This window comes from Alexandromys fortis, unplaced genomic scaffold (assembly GCF_014885135.2).
Source record: "Alexandromys fortis isolate MF-2015 unplaced genomic scaffold, M_Fortis_MF-2015_v1.1 scaffold_157, whole genome shotgun sequence".
In the NCBI taxonomy this organism is placed as follows: domain Eukaryota; kingdom Metazoa; phylum Chordata; class Mammalia; order Rodentia; family Cricetidae; genus Alexandromys; species Alexandromys fortis.
Window position 1 is genome coordinate 3,087,913 of NW_026068041.1, and position 24,410 is coordinate 3,112,322.

Genomic DNA, 24,410 nt, shown 5'->3' on the forward strand with positions numbered 1-24,410 from the left:
AGGCCAGCCTGGTCTACAAGAGCTAGTTCCAGGACACCAGGGTTGTTGCACAGAGAAACCCTGTCTTGAAAAACCAAAACAAACAAACAAACCAGAAATTAATTTAAGATTTAATTATTTAGGGGCTGGAGAGATGGCTCAGTGGTTAAGAGCATTGCCTGCTCTTCCAAAGGTCCTGAGTTCAATTCCCAGCAACCAGATGGTGGCTCACAACCATCTGTAATGAGGTCTGGTGCCCTCTTCTGGCCTTTCAGCATACACACAGACAGAATATTGTATATATAATAAATAAATAAATGATTAAAAAAAGATTTAATTATTTAGATATTTTATGTATATAAGTGTTCTATTTGCACATATGCATATATAGATGGTTGTGAGCCACCATGTGTTTATCTGCTTGATCTTTTTTAAAAATTAATTTTATTTGTGCATATGTAGATAAGTGGGTCTGTGTGACTATATGCCATATGTGTGCAGGTGAGTTGGATCCCTCTCCAGAGCTGGAGTTGCAGGCAGCTGTGACCTGCCCTGCACGGGTACTGGGAATCACACAGGTCGCCTGGAAAAGTGGCTTACCTACCAAGCCCTGGTTTGTTTGTTTTTGCTTTGTTTTTATGGTTTCTTATCATAGAATCTAGGCTGGCCTTAAACTAATGAGTCCTCAGCCTCTTAGTGCAGGGATCACAGGTAAGCACCAGCACCACCACGTCTGTTTTGATTTGGTTTTTGCTTTGTTTTTCATTTGTTTGTGACAGGATCTCTCTAGGTGGCCCAGAGTAAACTCAAACTTATAATCTTTCAGCCTCACCCTCCTGAGGGTTGGGACTTATCAGTCTGTGCCAGCTCACAGGGCCCCTTTGTCATCCCTGTGTGACTCAGTAGTTCTAAATTGATACCAGAGAAGACTTTTTAAAAAGAAATTATTCATTTATTAAGTATATAGTATTTTGTCTGTATGTATGCCTACAGGCCAGAAGAGGGCACCAGCTCTTACTACAGATGGTTGTGAGCCACCATGTGGTTGCTGGGAATTGAACTCAGAACCTCTGGAAGAGCAGGCAGTGCTCTTAACAGCTGAGCCATCTCTCCAGCCTGAGAAGACTTCTTTGTAAGCTGAAGGTGAGGAGAAGCGACAGGAAGGAGGCAGAGAAGCCCCTTTATGGCGGCCTTCTGAGCTCACAGACAGTGGAACCTTAGTCGTCCCCTTGGGGAGGACTGGAATCCTGAAGGATTTGCTATGATCTTGGGAGTCAAATACAGGACTGTCTGACCAGAGATCCCAGACCTAAACTGCTTGGACTGAATCTGCTGAGCCTTGCCTCTCTTCTAGAAACCTACCTGATCGTGTGTGTACGTACGTGTGAGGGGGTGCTTGCACGTGTGCGTGTGTACATGTATGTGTGGGTGTGTCTGTGTGCACACTCATTACTCTTTTAGACTTCTCTTCCACTGGATTCAGTAGCCCCCCCCAAGAACCTAATGTACACCAAAAAGATTTGAGCACATTCGCCTGGAGATCTCAGATCCTCTGAGGGGGCAGAGCTCAGCACCAGCTGCTGGGTTCCTTATGAGACTGGGAGGTGGGGGAGGAAGATGGAATGCCTGGGAGTCCCTAGGAACCTGGCTTATTCCCAGAGGGTCTCCTCACTCCTCTGGGCTCCTCCCTTCTCCAGGACACGTCCTCCAGCCCTGTTGGACCTCCCAGTATGAAGGCATGCACACAAACACTCCTCTGCACCCCATTTGTTCCCAGTCCCCAGGAGTGCCTGCCATCTCCAGCTCTTCCTCTCCTGCATTCATTCCCCAGGAGCTACCCTGACCTGATAGGGAAAATTATACCTTGGTCCAGCAATAAAAGCCACTTTCCAAAACAGGAAGCATTAAAGCCCCGAGCGACGCAGCGTAGCCACTCACCCAGCACTCAGGAGGTGGCGTCTGGGCCAGAGAGGACAGCGCCTAGTTAGTGTCCCTTTAAGCTGGGAGTACAAATTCCCAGTCCAGTCCCTCCCTCCTGCACATCCTGACGTCAGCAGGAAGGCGTGTGTGAGTGAGTGAGGGGCCGAGGTGCCTCCTGCACGCCACACACACACACACACACACACACACACACACACACACACACGCCACGGAGTGCATCATCCAGACGTGACCCCTGCCAGCCAGTGCCGCGGTTCAGAGATAAGGTGCTGCCCACTTCAGGAGGCAGTGCCTGGCCCCAGCTGCCAGGGCGAGGTAAGGGGCGGGATGGGGGACCTGGAGGAAGCTTGGGATGGAAACTGTGGCAGAGGCAGGGGCAAGGGCGGTTGGTATCAAGAAACGATGTGTGGAGTGAGGCTGGAAGGGTTGGAGCTGGACCGTCCTCAGCTCCGCTTAGAGGATGCTCGGGATGCTGAGGAGCCCACAGCCCTTCCCTTCTCTCCCCTTGACCCTAGAGCCGAGGTGGAGTGTGGCTCCCGCGTCTGAATGCATGTGAATGTCTGTGTCTGGGACTCGTGTCTGGCTTGAGAGACAGATAACAACAGCTTCCTGCCAAGCCGCAGCCTCCAGTCTGGGAACTGGGTGAGGGAAAGCCATGGCTCCTTCCAGACCCTAAAAGGCCAGTCAGGAGCACTGCTGAATCTTGCCCCTGAAATCTGCATTGAGGCCAGGGCGGAGGAGAGGGACCGCCTGAGGCAGGCAGGGGTCCCAGAGCAGCTGTCTTCTCCTCACTCTGTTTTCCCCTGGTGTGGCAGAGATAATTGTGTCAACTGGCTGGAGGGATGGCCTATGTTATTTTTGCCTTTATGCCACCCTACTGAGTTCCTGCATTCTCCTGCATGCTTGCTGGGCTAGCTCTGACCTCCCCCCTTGCCTAGGTGCAGTCCACTGTAGGGCAGGGGTGATGGGCCTGCTGGGCCACCCATGCTGTGGGATGCAAGGACTCAGGGTGGCCTTGGCTGGCATCAAGCCCCTGAGTGGTCTGACCCTGGCACAAGGAGACGCAGTGGAGATAAGGGGCGATGTTGGCACCCACAAGGAGACAGCAGGTTCCTGCCAGGCTGCCAGGCTGCAGGCTCTTCCCAGGAGGGAGGGGGACAGGAGTGAGAACAATAATAAATCCAGAGTGTGAACTGCTGCATCCGCTGGGGCTGGGGGAGGGGAGAAGGAAGTGTGCCGGGGGGTGGGGGTACCCTCTCTGACAGCCTGGCACTGGGTTGCCTGGATGCCATCCAGTCAGGGCCTTTCCCTGGAAGGGAAGATTTCCAGGCCTCGTTGGTGGGGAAGAAGGGGAGTTCTTTCCCAAACCTGACTGCATCCCAGAGGTCTCTGGGTGTGTGTGTTCGGATTCAGAGTGTCTCCTCCCATTCTTTCCCCACATTGCCTTGAAGTCTTTCCCCAAAACATCTCTTGTCCATCCTTGTCTGTCTGGCCCCGCCTTCAAAAAGCACAACTAGTGCAAACAGAAGCTAGCGGCAGAGGGTCCCAGGAGGACACACCAGTTTGTCCCGGGCCTGGGGACCGACGGCTGCTGGGCAAGCTTTGAAGATGCTTATCAGCTAGGGAGGGGGCTCCCCAGTGGCCCTCAGGATCCAGAGGGATGGAAAGAGGGTTTGCCAACCCACCCAAAGGCAGAGTATCCCTCCACCCTGAGCTCACCCACCCTTTACAGGTGGTACCCAGCAGAGGGTGCTCTGGACCCAGCAGCTGCTCACAAGCTTGGTGTCCAGGGGGCTGGAGAGATGGCTCAGAGGTTAAGGATACTGACTGTTCTTCCAGAGGTCCTGAGTTCAATTCCCAGCAACCACACGGTGGCTCACAACCATCTACCATGAGATCTGGTGCCCTCTTCTGGCCTGCAGTCATACATGGAGGCAGCACATTATGTATACATAATAAATAAAATCTTAAAAAAAAAAAAAAAAAAAAACTACCAAGAAGCTTGGTGTCCAGGACCCAGAGCTCTGGAAGCAGGCAGTTTAAGGGAGATAGATCTATAGCAAGGTGAGGGAGTAAAATCAGGGGTGAGGCCCACACACATCCCTCCCCCCGGAAATGATAAAATGATAGTCACCTGGAAGAGGGTGACTTAACACCCTGGGATGCCCAGGGACTTTGAAGCCTCTCTGCCACTATATGTGACTTTGGCCAGTATGCCAGGGGACCCAGAATGGGAAGGTGACTCCCTTGGTTCACACGGGTAGATGTGGAGCTTCTCTGTGAACTTGGCTCTGGATGATATCCTGGCTTTCCCTTCTCCCGCTAATGCCGGAGAAGCCCAAAGCCTTAGGAACAACAGCCCAGAGCTGCCTGGACATGTGACCAGACGAAGAGTAAAGGGTCACCTAAATAATTAATCTTTAGTATTGGCTGGGACAGCCCCTTACACACACACACACACACACACACACACACGCACGCACGCACGCACACACGCACCATGGAGGGAACGGAATCAGGTTTAATTAGGTCACCTCCAGCTGCAAGGGCAGCTTTTGGCACTGGTGGGGTTTAAGGAGTGTCTGAGCAGCTGGGGGAGGGCGGAGCCAGGCAGGTGGTCCCCAGGTTGTTCCTTCACCTCCCCAGGACCCAGCACGGACAAGCCTAAGACACTGAGCCAGCTCTCCCCCCACCGTCCTTGTGTTCCCTGCCTTTCTATTTTTAAACAGATGTACCCAGTCCTCCCTAGTGGCACCCCCATAATGGGGACTTGGGGCTGGAACACTTTTATTGGGGGAGTTGTTTTTAAGCTTTGCAGAGTTGGCGAATGATTCACCCAAGGTCATGGGCTGAGTCAGCAAACACCAGAAATAGAACCCCAAATCCTGGCTCCCTACTTCTTCTTTGGCCCTGAACATCCTTCTCGGGGGAGACTGGAGGTGGGAGGTTTTGTCCAGGGAATGGAGGGTTTTCTCGCTTTGCCTTGGCTGCACACCCCTCTTCCACACCTCTCCAGGGCTCAAGAGAGCTACTGGGTTAGCTGGGTGACTTCAGTGAGTCTCTTCGCCCCTCTGGGCCTCGGTGTTCTCTTCTGAAGAATGGGTACATTGGTGGTAATTACTATTTAAGCTTCTTATGAGACACAAACGGAACAAAAGTCTGACAGGTGGCTAAACTGAGAGAGGGTGGCAGAGACTTGCCAGATGAAGGCCAGCCACCCAGTCTCATCTTCCACAGTAGATGGATACCCTCTGCGGTCAAGGCTTCCTCCCTGTGTGCATTGCCCTAGTGTTTCTTGCTGAGTTTTAGTGTGCATATGTGTAAATTTTGTAGGACATGGGTTGAGAACTCTCTCCTTGAGTAGGCCCATGTGGGCATTTAACCTGAGAGGAGAGATAGACTGGCCTTCTTTAGTCACCTGGATGAGCAACGATTCATGTGTCTAGGGATAAAGGTGAAGCCTGGAGAATGACTGACAGCTGCTTGTTCCAGGTCACCCAGTGCCAGTGGTGGGGGCCGCTTGCTTTCACTGGGGTGCCCACACTGAAAGGGGAGTCTCGTTGTCAAGAGAGCCGCTTGTATTGGATGGTGGTGGTGCACAACTTTAATCCCAGCACTCAGGAGGCAGAGGCAGGTGAATCTCTGTGAGTCTGAGGCGAGCTGAGAATTGGAGCAAAGTTCCCGCTGGTTCTGGTCACCTGTTGTCAGGGCTGCCTTGCTGTCCTGGGTGCTCTGGTCCCACGACACCTTAGGTCATCTCCAAGCAGTCCTGACGTTTTTGGCTTTGCCGCTCCTGATCCTACCCCTGCAGAGGTGGTCTGTTGGTTGGGTTTTCAGGCAGAAAATGAAGAGCAAGCTGGTGGGCCAGAGCCACTGGGCATGGTCAAGGATACGCCCATTCATGGTGGATCACGTTCCGGGTCTCACATTGTCCTGCTTGTATGAGGGCCTGGGTTTTAGCCCCTGGACCACACAGACTAGGAGTGATGGTGATACCTATAATAACCCAGAGGCTAGGCGGTGGAGACAGGAGGGTTAGGAGTTCAAGGCTAGGCTTGACTACTTGAGACCTACCTCAGTCTCCTGTACCCCAAGAAACAAACAAATGTAAACCAAAACCAAAACAAACAAACAAACAAACAAAAAACCCAATCCAATAGGCTGGAGAGATGGCTCAGTGGTTAAGAGCACTGGCTGTTCTTCCCAAGCTACTGAGTTCAATTCCCAGCAAGCACATGGTGGCTCACAACCATCCTTTATGAGATCTGGTGCCCTCTTCTGGCCCGCAGGTGTACATGCAGGTGGAACACTGTATCCATAATAAAGAAGTCTTTTGTTTGTTTGTTTGTTTGTTTCGAGACAGGGTTTCTCTGTAGCTTTAGAGCCTGTCCTGGAACTAGCTCTTGTAGATCAGGCTGGCCTCAAACTCACAGAGATCCACCTGCCTCTGCCTCCATTGTGCTGGGATTAAAGGCGCCCGGCCCAAATAAGCACATCTTTGAAAAAGCAAAAACAGAAAACCAACCCGAAAGGCTTTCTGCATAGCGTACTGGCATCCAAACAATGAAAGCCTTGATGCCACTTGTCCTTCCCTGCATCAATATTCTGAAGACAGAGTCAGAGCTGGAGGCTTGCTCTGTGCTTTCCTCTTCTTGTCTCCCTAGGTGTCACATTGCTTTTTTTCTTTTTCTTTCTTTTTTTTTTTGAGCTTTGGAGCCTGCCTACCCAGGAACTAGAGGAACTAGATCTTGTAGACCAGGCTGGCCTTGAGCTCACGGAGGAGATCCACCTGCCTCTGCCTCCTGAGTTTTTCCTTTCCTTCCTTCCTCCTCCCTCTCTCCCTCCCTTGTTCCTTTCCTTCCTTCCTTTCTGGTTTTTGAGACGGGTTTCTCTGTGTAGCTTTGGAGCCTGTCCTGGAACTAGCTCTGTAGATCAGGCTGGCCTCAAACTCAGAGATCTGCCTGCCTCTGCCTCCCAAGTGGCCTGTGCCACCACTACCTAGCTCAAAGAAAAAAGAAATAAAGATCTTTAAATACATATATACATACATACATACATACTTGACTACAAACCTAGTTCAAGGTCAGCATGGACTACATAAAAAGGGGGGTGGGGCACTGGAGAGAGAAGGTTCAGCAGTTGAGAATGGTTTCCTGCTCTTCCAGAGGAAGATTTAACCTGAGCCTCAGTTTCCTTGTCTGTGAAGTGGGGTAATAACACTAACCCTTAAGGGATGCTGTGGGAATTGAACCAAGAAAGGGAGCTGTAGGGCAATGATGAAGCCAACCAGGAGCAGAGGAACAGTCCTTGAGGAGAGGGAGGGAAGAAGGGAGGGAGGGAGGGGAGCAGAGGGGACCCAGTCAGGAACCAGCCCCATCTACAGAACTGATTCCCCATGGTTCAGCACCTGCCTGACACTCCCACATTTGCCTCCAAGCCCCTGAGGAGGGAGGGCCAGTTCTCATTCAGCTCCCCAGTCCTTGAGGCCAGGCCTGGGAAAAGTAAGTTTCCTGAAGTAGAAACCACCTCTGGCCAGCTCCAGCCCTCTGAGCTGGGGTGAAAAGCCCTGGGAAGGAAGGCCTGCTCTTTTTGTTTCTCCTGAGGCCTGCCCTGCCCCCAGCTGCTGCCTCTGAGTCACATCAGAGCTCACCCAGGTGGTAGTGTGACCTTTCCTTCTGGCTGGCAGCTCAGCGTGTTGCCCTTGCCTCCCCCCCATCCTCCCAGCACCATCACCTGGCTGGTGGGGCAGCCCCTCTCCTCCCTGCCTCTCCTTGGTAACCACAATGTCTTCCCCTACAGACCTCCCGGTGCTAGCTGCCACTGCCCAGCACACCACCAGGTCTTGGGAAACCTTAGTGGGGAAGCCTAGTGGACCTGGTTCCCACCAAGGGAACAAGGCTGTCTCCCTCACCAAGAGGGAACCAAGGGCCTGGGACCAGGGCTTCTCCAGCGGGGTGACCCTGGGGACTTTGGTGCTTGCCTTATCTTTGGCAACAGCTTTATTGAGATGCAATTCACACTTGAGATGCAGTTTATTTGTTTGGAAGCAGGGTGGAGAGCTTGCCTAGATGGCAACCATGCCCAGCTCCAGACCAAAACATCACAAAGCCCAGTGGATTCACCGCCTGTCAGCACAGTGCTTACCAAATAAACATTTTTAGTCGCCAGCACCCTAAAAGAGATGACCTACCACTAATCACCCCACTCCCGACCCTGTGACAGCAGATCCAGCCCTTCCTGTGCTATTGGAATGGCTTTTTCTGAGGAGCTCTCAAGGCTCATTTGTGTTGGGACAGGAAGCAGTACTTCACACCTGCTTAGGGCCCACTTCTGCTCCACGGCTGGTAGACTGCAGCCTGTTAGCTCCCCCTTTCTTTATCTGCCCTTGGGTTATTGGTGGTAGAACTTTATGGCACATCTGTGTGTGTGTGTGTGTGTGTGTGTGTGTATGTACGTGTGTGGTGTGTGCAGGTGCATGAAGTACCTTTGAAAACCAGAAGAGGGCCAAGTGGTGGTGGCGCACGCCTTTAATCCTAGCACTTGGGAGGCAGAGGCAGGCGGATCTCTGTGAGTTTGAGGCCAGCCTGGTCTACAGAGCTAGTTCCAGGACAGGCTCCAAAGCGACAGAGAAACCCTGTCTTGAAAAACCAAAAAAAAAAAAAAAAAAAAAAAAAAAGGAAACCAGAAGAGGACATCAGATGCCCTGGAACTGGAGAAACAGGTTTGAGCCACCCTGTAAGTGCTGAGTATGCAATCTGGGGTCCTCTGCGAGAGCCCTTAAGTGCCTGACTTTTGAGTCTGATATCTCCATGCCCCTCCCTTCTTCCTTCTTTTCTTTCATTTTCTTTTCTTTTTTTTAAATTTTGTTTGAGACAGGGATCCTCCTCTGTATCCTTTGTAGCCCAGACCATCCTTGCACTTGCAGCCTCTCGGGAACTCCTGTCTCAGCCTCAGGCCTGCTAGGATTATGGGTGTGAGTCTCTACGCTCACCTGAAGCTTCTGGTTTGGGGTGGGGCAGTTGTTCCTTTGTGTTTGCTTTCCTCTAAAGCACACTCGATGGTTGAGGAGCAGGGAGTACTCAGTGTTCCCAAGCAGCCATGAGGACTTGGTTTGACAAGAGCATTGAGAAGAGGGGGATGGGGTCCTTGGAGACTTAGCTCGGTGGTTGAGCCCTTGCCTTGCATGGGTGAGGCCCTAAACTCAATGTCAAGTATTCGGGAGGCAGAGGGGGAAGGTGAACCAGCAATATAGTAAAATCTTAGTGGGGCAGGGGTGGCACACGCCTTTAATCCCAGCAGTCAGGAGTCAGAGTCTGTGCTCAAGGCCAGCCTGGGCTACAGAGCAGTTCCAGGACGGCCAGGGCCACGCATTACATACCCAGCCCTTCAACCTCATTTTGAGAGGCAGAAACTGGGTTAATGAAAAACAGACCACATTCCCAAGAGCTCACCATGTGCTCACTGCACCTGTTTGGGGGCATACTGGATGGCGTTAATAGGAACCAACACTAGCCATAGCGCAGCAGGAAATGCTATCAAACATCGAGAGTATTGACTGGGGGCAGTCAGCCAGTAGAGCCCATATGACTTGTCAAGTGGGCACTGTTGGGAGGTCACCAAATCATAGGCAAGAAATCTGAACCTAGAGCTGTGTGTGAATTTGAGGCCACTAACATTTGTGCCAAATCTTGGCCACCACATGTCCTCCCTCCCGAGCCCTGAGTTGTAGAATTAGGAATTAAACTGCAAACTGTAAGAATTTAGGAATTCTTTTTTTATTGCTATGGACCAGGTGGCCTCGAACTCAGAGATCCACTTGCCTCTGCCTCTGCCCCCAAAAGCAAGGATTAAAGGTGTGTGCCACCACCGTGCCCATCTGAATTTAGGGATTCTACTTTGTGACACAGGGTCCCTTATAGACCAGGCTGGGTTTAAGCTTACTATGGAATCCAGGACAGTCTTGGACTTTCGGGTCCTTCTGCTGCTACCTCTGGCGTGTCAGGATTATTGCACAGACGCAACATCATACCAGTCGTGTGTGTGTGTGTGTGTGTGTGTGTGTGTGTGTGTGTGTTTGAAACAGGGTCTCTCTTCGTAACCCTAGCTGTTCTTCAACTAGTTATGTGGAATAGGAACAGGCTGGCCTAAAACTCTCAGAGAGCGATCCACCTGTCTCTGCCTTCAGAGTGGTGGGATTAAAGGCACGCACCACCATGCCAGGTCCACACCTGCTTTTATGTGGTATTGGCCCTGCAAACACTCAACCAGCCGAGTTACCTCCCCAACCCCTTGTTTTGTTTTAGCGTTGGACTTAAGGCCAAAGCCTCACTCGTGCTGAGCTATGTGACTGTTTTGTCTTCCTGGTGAGGATGCTCCTGCAGGGTGGGGCTGTGAGTGCCTTCGGGAGTTGGCTGACCTCAACAGTCCTCTCAGCTTGCGTCCAGTATCCAGAGCTGTTCCCTGGCTGCATCTACCTGTGCTTCTCTCTTCTCTTGTAGACGGAGTCCATAGCTGGTGAGGCCACTGAGCAGGGCAAGGCCGGGCCCTGCCCGAAAGAACACCAGAGTCCTTCACCGGCCCCTGTGCCTCAGAGCCCACCGGGCTCTCCTGCTGGCCCCACCATGACATCAGAGCCTACATCACCTCCAGTGGTGCCACCTCTCCACTCCCCCAAGTCCCCTGTCTGGCCCACTTTCCCCTTCCACAGGGAGGGCAGTAGGATCTGGGAACGTGGTGGTGGTATCGCTCCTCGGGACCTGCCCAGCCCTCTGCCTACAAAGCGGACCAGGACATACTCAGCGTGAGTACATTGCCCTCCCCCAGGTCCCATGAACTTTCTCTAGGCCGGGGCCAAGCCTGCCTGTCCTCCTGGAAAGCTGTGCAGCCTTCCAGTGACCTCTGTGTCACCTCCCACATTCCCTCATCCCAGTTACGGTGACTGGAGTGCAAGGGGTGAATGAGCCATGTCCGCAATTCGGAGAGGTTCTGAAGACTGGGTAAGGACTTAGCCTGGGGTGCAGTGAATTAGGACACCTAGGTGAGTCTGAAGATGCGTCAGATGAAGAAGGAGGGGGCTTGAGAAACATAGCTTTAGGGATGCATAGTGAGACCGGCTCAAAAATAAAATAAAATAAAATAAAGGACTTGAGTGTTACAGGTGGAACATCATAGAGTAAATCTTTAGGGGAGGGTCGTGGACTGCCAGGGACTAGCCTTGGGCCTCTGGGGGGCGGGGTGCTGGGTGAGGCCAGATGGGGAGGGTTTTTCACTTATTGGTGGTGGTGGTGGTATGTGTGTGTGTGTGTGCCTACCACAGCCTGTGTATGTGGTTGCTTGTGTGTGGTGTGTGTGTGTGTGTGTTTACCTACCACAGCCTGTTTACATGTATTTTTGATTATGACTGTGTGTGGTTGTGTGTGCACATGTGTGTGTAGGTGTGTGTGTGTGGAGGTCGGAGTACAACTTCTCAGGAGTGGGTTCTCTCCCTTCCACCATGTGGGTTCTGGGGCTCAAACTCAGGTGTTCAATCTTGACAAGGGCATTTTTACCCTGAGCCATCTCCTTGTTTGTTTTCTGTTTTGGTTTTTTGAGATGGGGCTTTGGTTGGTTGTCTTAGTCCAGATTTCTGAATGCACTTCTGTGCCTGGCTGCAAGGCGTTTATTATCATTACTACTCTGGATAGCAAGCGTGCATTGTCCTGTGTCTGACCCAGGGACAGAGCAGATGCACATGAAGATTAGTGGCCAGCAGTGGCTCAGCTGCCATGAGAGATGGCAAGGTGCCTCTTAGCTTTAGTTTTTTTTTTTTTTTTTTTTTTTTTTTTTTTTTAGTTAATTTAATTATTGGTTCTGAGATGGAGCCTGAGCCTTACACGTGGCAGGCAAACAACCTACCACTTAGCTCCACTCCGGAATCTCCCAAGCAGAAGCCATTAAAGTCTCAACTCAGGATGGAAGGCGCTATCTAGAGGGCACTGAGAAGGAGCCAGGAGGTGCCCTTGTACAAAACCGAGACACACTGGGCAGGCCATTGCCCCACCCTGGGCCCCCACTCTTTGTTACCTGCTGAATGGCAGTATTGTTGGGGGCCCAAGAACAGGCTCTCCAGGTCAAGCTCCAATCCCTTACCCTCTCCCCAGGACAGCTCGAGCCTCGGCCGGCCCCGTGTTCAAGGGCGTCTGTAAGCAGTTCTCCCGCTCACAAGGCCATGGCTTCATCACCCCTGAGAATGGCTCCGAGGACATCTTCGTGCATGTTTCTGAGTGAGTCCCCTCTGTTTCCATTTCTGATTGGGCCTTGTCTAAGTGTCCAGTGTCACCTGATCCTCCCCTAGCTGCTGAGGTGGGTGTTCCTGCTGGCTATCCCTGCTCTGAGGAGTCCTGGGATGGGGTGGGCTGGGGCCATTTAGGGATCAGTAGGCAGTCCCCAGAACCATGGTAATCACTGCTGAGACCCTGGGGTCCTATGCTAAGATCACGGGAGTCCTGAGAAGACACCTGCTTCTCCGTCCCCAGAGAGGGAAGGACTTTCCAGATTGCCCTTTCACAGCCCAGAACACTTGGGCTCTGAGAAGTTGGCGGAGGGTCCCTGGTCTAGCAAGGCTAGAGGCAAGGCCAGGGGCCACAGTGCCGTCTGCAGACAGGTTTGTTCTTGTGCTGATCCTTCCCCTTCTGTCCACCAGCATCGAGGGGGAGTATGTCCCCGTGGAAGGCGATGAGGTGACCTACAAGATGTGTCCCATCCCACCCAAGAACCAGAAGTTTCAGGCCGTAGAGGTGGTGCTCACCCAGTTGGCCCCCCACACTCCCCACGAGACATGGTCTGGCCAGGTTGTGGGATCCTAGGCAGGTGGGGGGGGGGCATGCCCATGAGGAGGCAGGCAGCAGCCCGTTCTGTGCTCCCACCGTGCTGCTGATCAGCCCTTGGGTGTGCTCGTTTGTCCGTCTGTCTGTGCTTTGTGGCTGTGAATGTGTGCTTCTGCCCACCTGTGACCCATGACTTGTGTGATCTGGCTTAGGGTTGGATGGAGTGCAGCCACCAGCCCTGCCTTGGCCCGTCTCTCCTTCCTCCAACCCTGCCACAGAAACACACGACCTTCTTGCCCTCTTACCTATATACCGTGGGCCTGCGTCGTGTTCTTGAGAACCTAGGGAGACCCCTCTCCCATGAGCCTGTTCCTCACTGCTGTCCTCAAACCCACTCAGTCTGGTTTCTAGCCCTGTTCGCTTGTGTTCCTGTCTCCTATGCTGGACCTGGGTGTCTGCTCTGGCCTGGACGCTTCCTCTCAGAAGCCAGGCCTCTGAGTACTTTGTAGGGCCTCCCACTTTAGGGAGGAAGCAGACAAAACATGGTTCATGGCCAGCCCGTGCCATTACTTAGCTCATCTTCCTGATGCCATCCTTTTGGTACCCTGGAGGGAACACGGCATAGCCAGAACCTCTATACTCAGCCGGCAGAGGCTACTTTGAACCCCAAAAAGCTAGGTTCCTCCAAGCTTATTGTCCCCAAGGTGAGGAGGGGACATGGTTTCCTCCAGTTTGGACAGAACCATCTCTTCTCCCGTGATGCAAACTCTGTGGATGCCCTGCCCAGTGCTGGCCATGACAGCAGCTGAGGATGCAGCGATGGACTTACACACCTCCTCAGGCAAGGCCAGGTCCAGGCACCCAAAGGAATGGTCCTCAGTCAGGGAGACCACTGGCCTTGCCCATCCCTCAAATTAGACCCGCTTCCCAAAGTTATACAATGGTTCCTATAGATCCCTGACAGGCCGGTAGCTGAAATGGCACTTATCTCGTTCATCCCTCAAGTGTGACTGTCCCTCTTACCTGGAGTCCGTCTGGGCTAAGATGTATCCCTTCTAGAGAGCCCATCACCAAACAGGAGGAAGAGTGGAATCAGGCTCAGGAAGGACCTGCCTCAACAGTGACCCTTATGAGACCTAGTCTGCAGTAAAGCGTGGGCCCAGGTGCCCAGCATGAAGGGGTCAGTGATTATCTAGGTGGCCTTTTAGGTGACCACAGGGTAGAGTCATTTGGGGTGTTTGTACCCCACCTTGTCCTAGAATAGAACCCTTTGCACAGAGGCTGGCAGTCTAGGACTGTTAAGTGTTGGCTCATCCCTCTTATTGGAAAAGACCTACCTATCTGACATCCCACTGTGAACTAGGCTTTTCCAGCAAGGTCTGTCCCTGAAGCACTGTCCTCTGCAACCAGGAGGACAGGACCCGAGTTCAAATCCCCAACATGCCTGTCACCCACCACTGCGTAACAGAGACAGGCAGATCATTGACAGGGAACATGTTGGTACAGGTGGACCCCAGGGCCACCCAGGCCTCCTCTCGGGTCCTGCGATGCTGAGTCAGAAACCTCCCCACCCAGACCCCAGCCACGGACTACCCATCCCCCCTAACACTGGCAATAAACTCAACTGTGACCCAGCCTGCTCCTGAGCTGCCTGTCTGTGAGGGTCCTTGGGGAAGGGGCTGAGGAAGTACAAAGCATGTTGGCCATGTCTGGGGCTTCAGTGGATCAAAGACATCCTGGGACAAGCTCCTGTCCCTGTATTTTCTCACCGGCAGAGTGTGGCCCTGCGTGCATGTGACAGGAACCATCACATCTTCAGACACATCGAACACATCTTGTCTTAGGAACTTTAATATCGCAACAATCTTTTTAGTAGTGCCCCTTGTCAGTCTGTGGCCAGCAGGCTCCACAGAACCTGCATGCCTCCCTTCGGAGTGAATCCTAGTCTGTCCCGAAGACCAGCAGCATCAGAAGCCAGGGCCATCAGTGGAGTGCAGGAATAAGCCTTATCAGGAGGCACCTGGCTGGGGACAGTTGCCAAACAGTCCTGTGTGGGTGGACCTTGTGCCCACGAGATGCTGCATGCCGGTCCAGAGTGGGAACCTTGGCACCCCACGGTTCTCTCTTCAGGCCCGGACAGAGTTCTTTGAAGGTCCCCAGTGCTCAGCGGTGGTCACTGTCAGGCCTCGTGGGCTGTCTCTGGGAAGAAAAGTTCTCGGCATCGTTGGACAGTATCCTGAGGGGAGACCACGCTGTGGCCGACAGTCCGGGGGTCTGCATAGATCTCAAAGTCATTGCCACCCTGCATTCGGAAGGAGGACACGGAAGATGTGATCTTAGGTGATGCCCACAGGGTAGGAGGTGCCCAGGACCGAGGCCCAAGAGTCACTCTTCCCATCTGCAGACCTGCCAGGAATCCCACCACCCTGGCTTCTCAGACCTACCCCAACCTGCTGCGTGCCATGGAACATTGTCCCGCCCTCTTTGGCCCCTGGTCTTCTGAACCGCAGAGTGGGAGCACCGATTAACTCCTGGGAGGCCCCGAGAGGTCTCTGTTCTATTGCCTGTGTCCTAGCCTTGAACTCAGGTGCTTTGGGTTATGGGGACCTGGGCAGGGCCACACTCACAGGACTGGTCTCATTCCCAAAGAAGTGGATGATGTCGAAGCTGTCCTCATCCAGGCTGTCGAGGCAGTAGCGCTTATCCCAGCCCTCGGGGAAGACGTCAAAGCTTATCATGCCTCCTGTGGATGATGTGGGGGTCATGACAAAAGCCTGAGAGGGACAGACAAGGCTGGCAGCTTGTCAAGGGAAGCTCACGAGGCTAAGTTGGGCAAAACATGCTTTGTTTTTGAGACAGAGTCTTGTGAGCCCAGTTTGGCTTTGTACTATGCAGCCAAGAAAGGCCTTGAATCCCCATCTTCCTGTTTCTACCTAAGTGCCTGGCTCTAAGGCGCTTTGTTCATTTAACAACCCTGAAAGCCACCAAGGGCAGACTTGGGATCTGTAGGGTCTCATCCAGGCCAGCAGCAAGCAGGAGCAAAGGTGGGCTCACTCAGTCAGCATGGCCAGGGAGAGCTAAGGCAACATTAAGCTGGGACACAAACCACAGTGGGAGTACCCGGGGGCTCCAGGCAGCAGACACAATGGTAGGTTCTAAGTGGCCATGGCATCTGCTCTCCCCTCTGGCTACTGGGGAACAAGCTGAGATGGCAGCCGAGATAGCGGACGCCCCAGGGGTCTCGGGGAGCAGCTAGTGGCAGTGATTGAGTCGCCAGCTTCGGAAAGATCTGTGGAGCCCTCGACTACTAGCCAGTTGGACTGGGCATGGGAAGGGTGAGGACCAACGTCAGGTGGTCATTGGACAAGGCGGGCAAAACTGGCACAGGTAAATAGTGTCCCCTGTTGTGCCCGAACCCACCGTAGGAAAGGCGTACCTCGGGAGAACCTCAGCCCCTTGCCAGCAAACTCCGTCTTCAGGGCTTCCACGAATTTCTCTCGGATCTTCTCCTTCTGTACAGGGAAGGGTACGAATTGGCTCAGAGGGCCTTCTGTAAGCCATGCCTGTAACCCCCACCAGCTCCCTGATTATCTGGGTGAGTGTGGCCCCCAATACAAATGGGGCAACAGGTCCCCTCGCCTTAGTGCCAGTGCTGGGGCCTAGACCCAGAAATGGGGATATGGAGGCACGAGAAGAAAGGCGAAGGGGATGGGAGCAGAGTCAGGTCGGATCCACCCTGAGATCTACAGGCTAACTGGGTTCTAGGCCTGCTGGCTATGCTGCCTAGCTGTGCGGCCCTAGGCAAGTTACCTGACCTCTCTGGGCCCATTCCCAGAACTAAACGATAGAGAAGAAATTAGTGGCTACTGTCTGCTTCTCCTTCAAGGAAAATCAGAGCTGAGAGATGTGAGCCCCCTCTTGGCCTTGATTTTGCCTTCCTAGCAGGTGGTACGCCCCAGAGATAAGACTGTAGGTGCCCAAGTTCTGAGAAAATGCAGCTCAGAACCCAGGGCTGGGGACTGCGCTTCCTTCCTTTAGCCGATCAGCTAATGACTGGACGGCGTCATGTGCCAAGCCCAGCCCTAACATGTCCAGTGCCGAGGCCCTAAGCTGCTCAAGGCAGGTTCCTTATCTAAGGACAGCGTCCTGCCAGCCCTCCTTGGAGTCTACAGGAGATTTAGGACAGCACGTGCCATCTGGACTGCGTACAAGCACACAGCTCTCAGAAACAGCCACACGTCCCAGTCCCAGCAGAGCTGAGAAAGAACAGCGATGAGGGAAGGGGTAGGGGATGCCAGCCCTCCCCCAGCCTTTCCTGCTGCTCCAGGCCAGGCCCATCAGCTGTTCTCCATCCCCATCCCATCAGTAAAGCTGCCCTCCCAACCTGGGTAAACAGGAGGCAGAGCTGGGACTGGAAACCTAGAGAACATGGGAAGGGGCCGCCTGGCTAGGAGGTTGTCAATGATCAACCTTCCCTGTCCCTTAGCCCCGTGTCCACTGCCTACCGGAGGCCTCTGTGCATTGTGGGAGTTGTACTTTAAGACCCACCCACTCTCAGGGAAACACCAGGGACCAGTGAGCCACATCAAAGACATACTCAGCAACCAACTCCCTAAGTGACCCGCGATGACAGTCACTTCACTGAGCCTTGGTTTCCACATCAATACGATGGGAATACACCTGTTTATTCATTCAAAAGCATCCGTGGCAGGCAGGCACAGTGGAACACACCTATAATACCAGCCGACAGGAAGCCGCCTGTTGGATGCCAGCACCGTGACACAGTGAGTCTGCGGCCAGTGTGGGCCGCACACTAAGAAGACACTGCTTCAAAAAGAAAATGTTTCAAGCGGGGTGGTGGTGGCGCACGCCTTTAATCCCAGCACTCGGGAGGCAGAGGCAGTGGATCTCTATGAGTTTGAAGCCCGCCTGGTCTACAAGAGCTAGTTCCAGGATGGGCTGCAAAGCTACAGAGTAACCCTGTCTCGAAAAACCAAAAATAGAAAAAAAGGAAAAGAAAAGAGCAATGAATGTTTCTTGGGGCGGGGTTGATGTGGGTCAGTGTCAGGGTACCGCCTAGCATGTACGAGGCCCTGCGATCCATTCCCAGGACCACCGACCTCTGCACAGGACGTGGAAGGGGTGTGGGGCTGAATGTGATTGGGGCAGCAAGGACGGAGAAGAGGACAGCCTGGTCTGGGTGGTGCGCTCCCGGCAGAAGGCCCAGTGTGAAGGAGGAAACTGCTGTCTGGAGAATGAGCAGAAGCCATGGCTGCAACGCGGGCAAGAGCGGCTGGCTGAGTCAGGGTGAGAACGCGAGAGCAGGGGCGGATGAACTCACACCACCCCTGACGCGTCTGCAGAAATGACCCCCCGAAAGGGGTGATGAACAGGGAGGCGAGCAACAGGCCCGGTGATGTTTAGGGAGGCGGTTGGCGTATAAGCTGAAAAAGGGGGCATGTACTTATAACCCCAGCATTTGAGAAACTAAGGGAGATCACAAGTTCAAAGCCAACCTGGGTGAATACCTGAATACCAACAAAAAGAAACAAAATCTGGCATTTGAGAGGACTTGGTGTGTTCTGGATGCGAGTGAGAACATGGCAGCTGCAGACAGAAGGGGGGGAAGGCTGAGCCGGAGGAGGGCAGAGAGATGCTTCGGGGCTGTGAGGGGGCATGAGTCGCTACCCAGCCAGCTCTGGGGAGCCACAGAAGGCTTGTTACTGGGGAGATACAGACAGACGTGTTCTAAAGGCTCTCAAACACAGGCTGGAAGCAGAGGGGACAGAGGACAGGGAAGGGACTCGGGTAACTGAGGACAAGCGGGTGGGAGCCTAGAGTTGTTGGTTCTGGTGTGGGTAGGAATGTGGCAGCGGTACTGAGGTACAGAGGTCACTTAGTGGCCGCAGGTCACCAGGAAAGGAGACCAGCAATGACAAAAAGAGGCTGGTGTGCCACAGAAATGACACACAGGTGCCCTAGTGTGAACCTAAAACTCCTCCTCAAAACCCATTTTAATGATGAGAAAGCAAAGCCCAGAGTGCTGAGTGACAGGGCCTATGGGCCTACGGCTGCCCAGCAAATGGTACCTTGTCCAGTTCAGAGAATTCGATCCTCTCCTCCAGGGTGCAGCTGCGGCCGATGGGCGAGATGTTCAGCATGCCGTTCCGGAACTCAATGAAGGTTCCACTGGGGCGATGAAGAAAAGGGGTTGAGAAAGCCAGAAGCCACGGGAAAGGAGGGGAGAATGCTCTGAATTCAAATCCTGTCCTCTCTAGAACCACAGTCTCCCTGAACTTCACAGGGTAAAAAAATCGACCCATGCATAAGTTAGGGTCCTGGACCTGTGGGTATATAGCTCATTGGGAGAACACTTGCCTAGCATGCGCAAGGCCCCCAGGTTCTAACCCTAGCTGCAGAAAAAAATATCAAGGGGGTCCATGTGAGTGACCCCCACTCTCTTCCCCCAAGCCCAGCTCAGCGGGGTCTCACCGCTTCTTGGGTAGTCTGAGCAGAGCCATGTAGCTGAGACAGAAGTTGATCAAGTCCTGCAGGAGCTCCTCCCCCAGGTGGTTCTGGATCGTCTGTGGAAGGAACACAAGGCTCGCACTGCGGCACACACAGGACAGAGGGAGCCATTGGAAAAGTGGGGTGCCCCAGCTAAGGCCTGGGGACACTGACCTGCTTGGAGAGCAGCCGTCCATGTTTGTACTGCACTGTCCCGTTCTCGGCAAACACATAATCAAACTTCTCAATGACTTGGGACCCATGGATAAGCCGGAGAGAAAGAAAGCATTAGACAAGGACCCACTGTGCTTGGGGACAAAGCCCGTGCTGTTTGGCTTGGCGGTCTGCACCGGCTTTTCCAGCACTTCCTCAACCTGTTTTCTTCTACACCAGCCAGTCACTCCTCTAGCCATCGCTCCGGTAGGACCTTCTGCTGGGGCAGCCCCTGCAGCTCCCTCTTCTAGAAGGCTTCCCAGGAATGACCAAGAGAGGGCGCCATTTCCACTCTGCCCTCCCATAGCGGCCCCCCCCCCCCCAGACTCTATTCTCCTTTCTCAGTCTCTCTGCAGAGAAGTTTGCAGCTCTGAGGGCTCTAAGAAGCAATTGGGAGTCAGGAGGCCCAGAGAGCGTGGCTGGGATGCCCTGTGGCATCTGGGAAGATGATGGAGGCTATAGGATGTGGTGGGAAGGAGGCGTGGACAGATAGCATGGAGAGTCTGGACTTGCCAGAAAATAAATGAGGAGATAAGGAAAAGGGATAAAGGGGAAAAGATCTTTTTTATTCCAAAAAGATAAGGAAGCTTCTGGCTTGAGGGGGGGGGTCTTCCTGACAATGAGATGAAACTAAGTATTTCCAAGTTACTTCAGTTTCCACATTAAAAACAAGATAATCTGCGGGGCTTGGTGGCACACACGCCTTTGATCCCAGCACTCTGGGCGGGCAGAGGCAGGCGGAGCTCTGTGAGTACAAGGACTGCCAAGGCCTCACAGAGAAAACAAAAAAGAAAACAAAACTCCAAAGCCACAGAGAAACCCTGTCTCAAAAAACAAAAAAAAAAAAAAAGAAAAAAGAAAACAAAAAAGAAGTAATAAACAAACAGAAACCTAGAGTCGGCCCAGAAAACGCACAGCCTAAGGGCAGGAGGCTGCCGGCTCTGCTTCTAACCTTTGTTCCGGAAGTTAGCACAGTGGGGACTACCAGGTACTCACTAAATGTCTGTTCACTGGGGCACCTGGGGCTTCTTCTGCCCCACAGAAGCAGGAGAGGTGCCCACATATGTCCCAGCTCCACACTCCTACCTGCCCTACCCCAACGCCCGCTGGAAGAGGCCGCCGTGCCTACCTTCATCCCCTTCGCCCAGCTGCTCTGCGATCTTGGAGTAGTCAGAGCCTCCCACCACACCAATCTGCACCCTGCTGCGAAGCTTCTGCAGGAAGGCTGACACCTCAGGGTCAATTTTCTGTGGGGGACAGGAAGGACAAAAAGACTCCGGTTATCAAAAAATCAGGGCCCTCAAGCTGGGCAGAGGTGGTAAGCCCAGCGCTCAGGAGGCAGAGGAAGGAGGATCTCCGAGTTTGAGGCCAGCCTGCTCTACATAGAGAGTTCCAAGAGAGGTTCCAAAGCTACACAGAGAAACCCTGTCTCAAAATGACAACAATAAAATGTCTGGGACCTCTACTTGGCGCTTAGTGCTCAGAGTCAGGGAACCCGCCCTCCACCTGAATCTGAGCACCCCTAATTAAAAAGCCAGAATTTGTAAAATGCAAAACTGCTTGAGCACTAACACGATGCCCAAAGTGGAGAATTCCACAGGTGACACCTCAAGTCAGGTGTCACAACCAAGACAGAAATGCACTAAAAACACTGCACAGACAGGGCGGGGGTGTATCCTCATGCCAGAGTGCTAATCTGAAACGCCTGTGGCCTTGGGTTTGAAAAGTAAGGTATGTAAACAAAAAGCACAGCTGGGCGGTCGCGGTGCACGCTTTTAATCCCAGCACTCAGAAGGCAGAGGCGTGCAGATTTCTGTGAGTTAGAGGCTAGCCTGGTCTACAGAGTGAGTTCCGGAACAGGTTCCAAGGCTGTATGGAGAAACCGTGCCTTGAAAAAAAAAAAAAAGCCACATACAAGGTTCAAGGAGTGGGTTTGGTGAGTGGAAGAACCTATCTTGAGGTCTGTGATGAGAGAGAGGTTCTCTGACCTCCACACTCTCAATAAGTTACATGCATGTCCTGTCACACAAATGCATATAAAATATACAAATAAAACGTAAAACAAACAAAATAAACTGTCTTCGGAGTAGAACACGGTAAAGCCAGATGCGATGGCGCATGCTTGTAATTCCAACACGGAAGAGCAGTTCAAAGGCACTGCGAGCTCCGTCTTTGAGAGTGAAACTGTCTAAAAGAATAATTTTTTGAGAGCATCAGGAGTTGTCTTTAGGCTAATCTACCAGTTATACCTAAAATACAAATGAATTTTGTGTTTACATTGGGTCCCATTGCCGTCATAACTCATTATGTCTATGCTCAGAATCTGAAGAATATCTAAAACCTCAAACATTTCTGGTTGCAAATGTTCCAAATCAAAGACTCTTCACTTGCACAAGGCAGAGACCTCAGAAGCTCCACCTGCTAAGCATGGCTCCGGTGACTGAGCAAAGCGTTTTGCCTTTCTTTGCTTGGTCTCCTCTTTTATAACGGTCTCCACAGCAGGAGCCACTTAAAGGAGATCACAGCTACCCCGGGAGGAGAGAAGTGTTCAGAGTGTATACAGATTCTCCACTGAGGAAACCTGAACAGGTGAGTCAGAACTCACTTCCACATACTCAGACATCCAAGATCAGAGCTAGAGAGCATGGTAGGAGGGGCACAGGAGCTCCCGAGTGCTATCCGCGAAAGTATACGTTGGTGCAATTGTTTTGGAAGGCAATTTGGCAAGAGCCAGTGAAACTTAAAAATGTCCATACCCCAAACAGCATTTCAATTTCTCTTGCCTAAGGCACGTACAGTAGTAGTTCCTTGGGGTATGGTTTAGAACAGTGAAAACTGCAAGCAACTCCCAAGCTTATCGGCCAGACAATGACACAGGCTTCCTCGGAACTAGTACCAGGCAAGGGTACAGATAAGGCCAGATCTCTGCTTTCAACAAAGCTAGGTCCTAAAACGTGCAGTTAACTGTCTGAGGCTAGTTGTAGGAAGCCACAGGCAGGATAACGCCGAGTCACTAATAGCCGTGCAATACAATTTATATTTCCTATGGGCACATAAAAGCACCAAAGTCATACTACACAGACAATAGTAAACCTTGGGGAGAGGGCTGGCCCTGGGACACTGGTGAGGTCGAAGTGGTCTTTAGCCTTTAATGGTTGCATTCTTTGCAAAAAGAATGCACTTGTTAATACACGTATAATTAAAAATTAATGGCCTAGCAGAAAAACAAATTGGCAGGCAGTTACTGTCCAGGCCTTGCCAAGTCAGTGCAGCACAGGGTCGGGAGAGGCATGCCTAGGCGGGACCGTCCTCTCTCCCATCCTGGCATCTTCAATTCTCATCCACCCCTGCTGGAAAGAGAGGTGGCTGATCCCATCTAGGGAAGGGCTATTGGGAGTCTAAGACTTGGGTTCCCACCAGCTTCTACTGTGGAAGAATTCTCAGGCATCCCCGTTGTCCCCGCAAGGGAAAGTGGACCACTGGAAGGATGGGCAGGAATGACCATGGATGAGACAGAGGGAGGAGCAAAGATCGGAGGGTGAACCATAAAGTGTGATAGAAAGAACACATACTCCCACTTACACTGACTCAGTGACCCCCTTGCAACCAGGCTAGCCCTGGGGCCTCTCAGGACACATGGGTGGAGCCCAAACGACACCACCAACAAAAAAACAAAACTCGTCAGAAAAGCAGCTCTCTCCCTCCGACCTGAGGTGGAAGGTAAAACCCCTAAGAGGCTTAAGAAACTAAACCCAGGCTTAGGCCTGGGGACGCCAGGGTGGAATGGCTTGAAGACCTTTCTTGCCCTCACTAGAGGGCGACTGAGGGCTTGGGAGCGCGCCGAGCTCTGCCTGAACACCGCGTTCTCTAGCTTGAGGACTGGCTAGTTGTGCATCCTAGGGCTGAAATAAGGGTGGGAGCATCCCAGAGCCCCAGGCTGGGTCTGTGGAAGCCATGGGACCTGGACACCTGGCCTCCCACCCGTGGACGCTCCTCCCAGGTCTGGATCCAGACTCTGCGCGCTCAGGAAAAAACCAGGGCGTCCACCCGCGGAGCGCTGCGGCCTGGAAGGCCCGGAGGGCCTGGGTCCCATCTCCCTGCGGACAGGGACCGATACCATTGCGCTCCACATTCCCCACCGGGTGGCGTGGGTGTCCGCGATCACATGGCTGCGCGCCCCACGCTGGATCACGGATGTCCGCGTGACACTTGGCAGGAGCTGCCAAACGTCGGAGCCCTTACCTGGCGAGCGGGCGTAAGGGTCCCGTCCACGTCAAACAGGCAGAGGATGCGCTCTTTCCTGCGGGCGCCCTCGACGGCGACAGCCATGGCTGCAGCACCGCGCGCCAAGCGCTGTCGCCGCTGCAGCAGCAGCCGGGGTCGGGCGCGACAGAGGTCGGGCGGGGCCGGGGCGGGGCCAGTGTGCGGCACGGGGCGGAGCAGCGGCCATCGGTCCTCCCTCGAGGGAGCGGCCCGAGCCGCCGAAAGCGGACTCTACTGGCATCTAGGATGGAGGGGCGTGGTAATGGGCGGGATCAGAGCTCTGGGCCGACAGAGACAGGAACCGGCGGGGAAAGGGGTGGAACCGGAAAGCAGTGTCGGGCCAGGATTGGACTTTAGTTGGTTGCGGGTGATTGCAGGGCACGCCCTACGGGGGTGGAGGTGGGGCGAGGGCGGGGCTCAGAGCCCGGCTGCTCGTGTTTCGGTTCCTAAGGTTTGTAGGGCGAAGGGGGAAGAAATCTCCGGAAAAACCTGGTGCACTGGCTTACCTGTAATCCAGCACTTGGGAGGCTGCTTGCACCGCCATTGCCCAGCTATTATTCTTAGTTATATTTTTTGTTTATTTGTGCGTGGGCAAATGCATGAAACAGCAAATGTGTGGAGGTCAGAGGGCAATTCACAAGAGCCGCTTCTCTTCCTCCACCATTGTAGATCCCGTAAATCACAGGTGCCTTTACCCATTGA

The 24,410-nt window shown here is 53.1% G+C and overlaps 2 protein-coding genes across 2 annotated transcripts; one reads left to right on the forward strand and one right to left on the reverse strand.

Annotated features, from left to right (window-relative positions):
- Positions 1-2,020: 2,020 nt before the first annotated feature.
- Positions 2,021-14,362, forward strand: Csdc2 (cold shock domain containing C2). The gene is made up of 4 exons (XM_050165695.1): positions 2,021-2,235; positions 10,419-10,720; positions 12,060-12,182; positions 12,602-14,362. Exons 2-4 carry the CDS (start codon positions 10,542-10,544, stop codon positions 12,762-12,764), a joined length of 465 nt encoding a protein of 154 aa, XP_050021652.1. The 5' UTR covers positions 2,021-2,235; positions 10,419-10,541; the 3' UTR covers positions 12,765-14,362.
- A 196-nt stretch (positions 14,363-14,558) lies between these two features.
- Positions 14,559-23,855, reverse strand: Pmm1 (phosphomannomutase 1). The gene is made up of 8 exons (XM_050165693.1): positions 23,688-23,855; positions 20,575-20,692; positions 19,407-19,483; positions 19,218-19,309; positions 18,815-18,914; positions 16,162-16,237; positions 15,353-15,468; positions 14,559-15,027 (listed from the first exon to the last, which is right to left on the reverse strand). The coding sequence occupies exons 1-8, from the start codon at positions 23,772-23,774 to the stop codon at positions 14,905-14,907; spliced, it is 789 nt and encodes a 262-aa protein (XP_050021650.1). The 5' UTR covers positions 23,775-23,855; the 3' UTR covers positions 14,559-14,904.
- Between the last annotated feature and the right edge of the window lie 555 nt (positions 23,856-24,410).

Excerpts from the sequence above, each read along its gene's own strand:
- Pmm1 (XM_050165693.1), bottom strand. The coding sequence starts at position 23,774 with ATGGCTGTCGCCGTCGAGGGCGCCCGCAGGAAAGAGCGCATCCTCTGC. Across the intron at positions 20,693-23,687 it reads CCCTTACGCCCGCTCGCCAG|AAAATTGACCCTGAGGTGTC; the intron begins GTAAGGGCTCCG and ends TGTCCCCCACAG. Across the intron at positions 19,484-20,574 it reads GCTGGGCGAAGGGGATGAAG|TCATTGAGAAGTTTGATTAT; the intron begins GTAGGCACGGCG and ends ATGGGTCCCAAG.
- Csdc2 (XM_050165695.1), top strand. The coding sequence starts at position 10,542 with ATGACATCAGAGCCTACATCACCTCCAGTGGTGCCACCTCTCCACTCC. Across the intron at positions 10,721-12,059 it reads CGGACCAGGACATACTCAGC|GACAGCTCGAGCCTCGGCCG; the intron begins GTGAGTACATTG and ends CCCTCTCCCCAG. Across the intron at positions 12,183-12,601 it reads ATCTTCGTGCATGTTTCTGA|CATCGAGGGGGAGTATGTCC; the intron begins GTGAGTCCCCTC and ends TCTGTCCACCAG.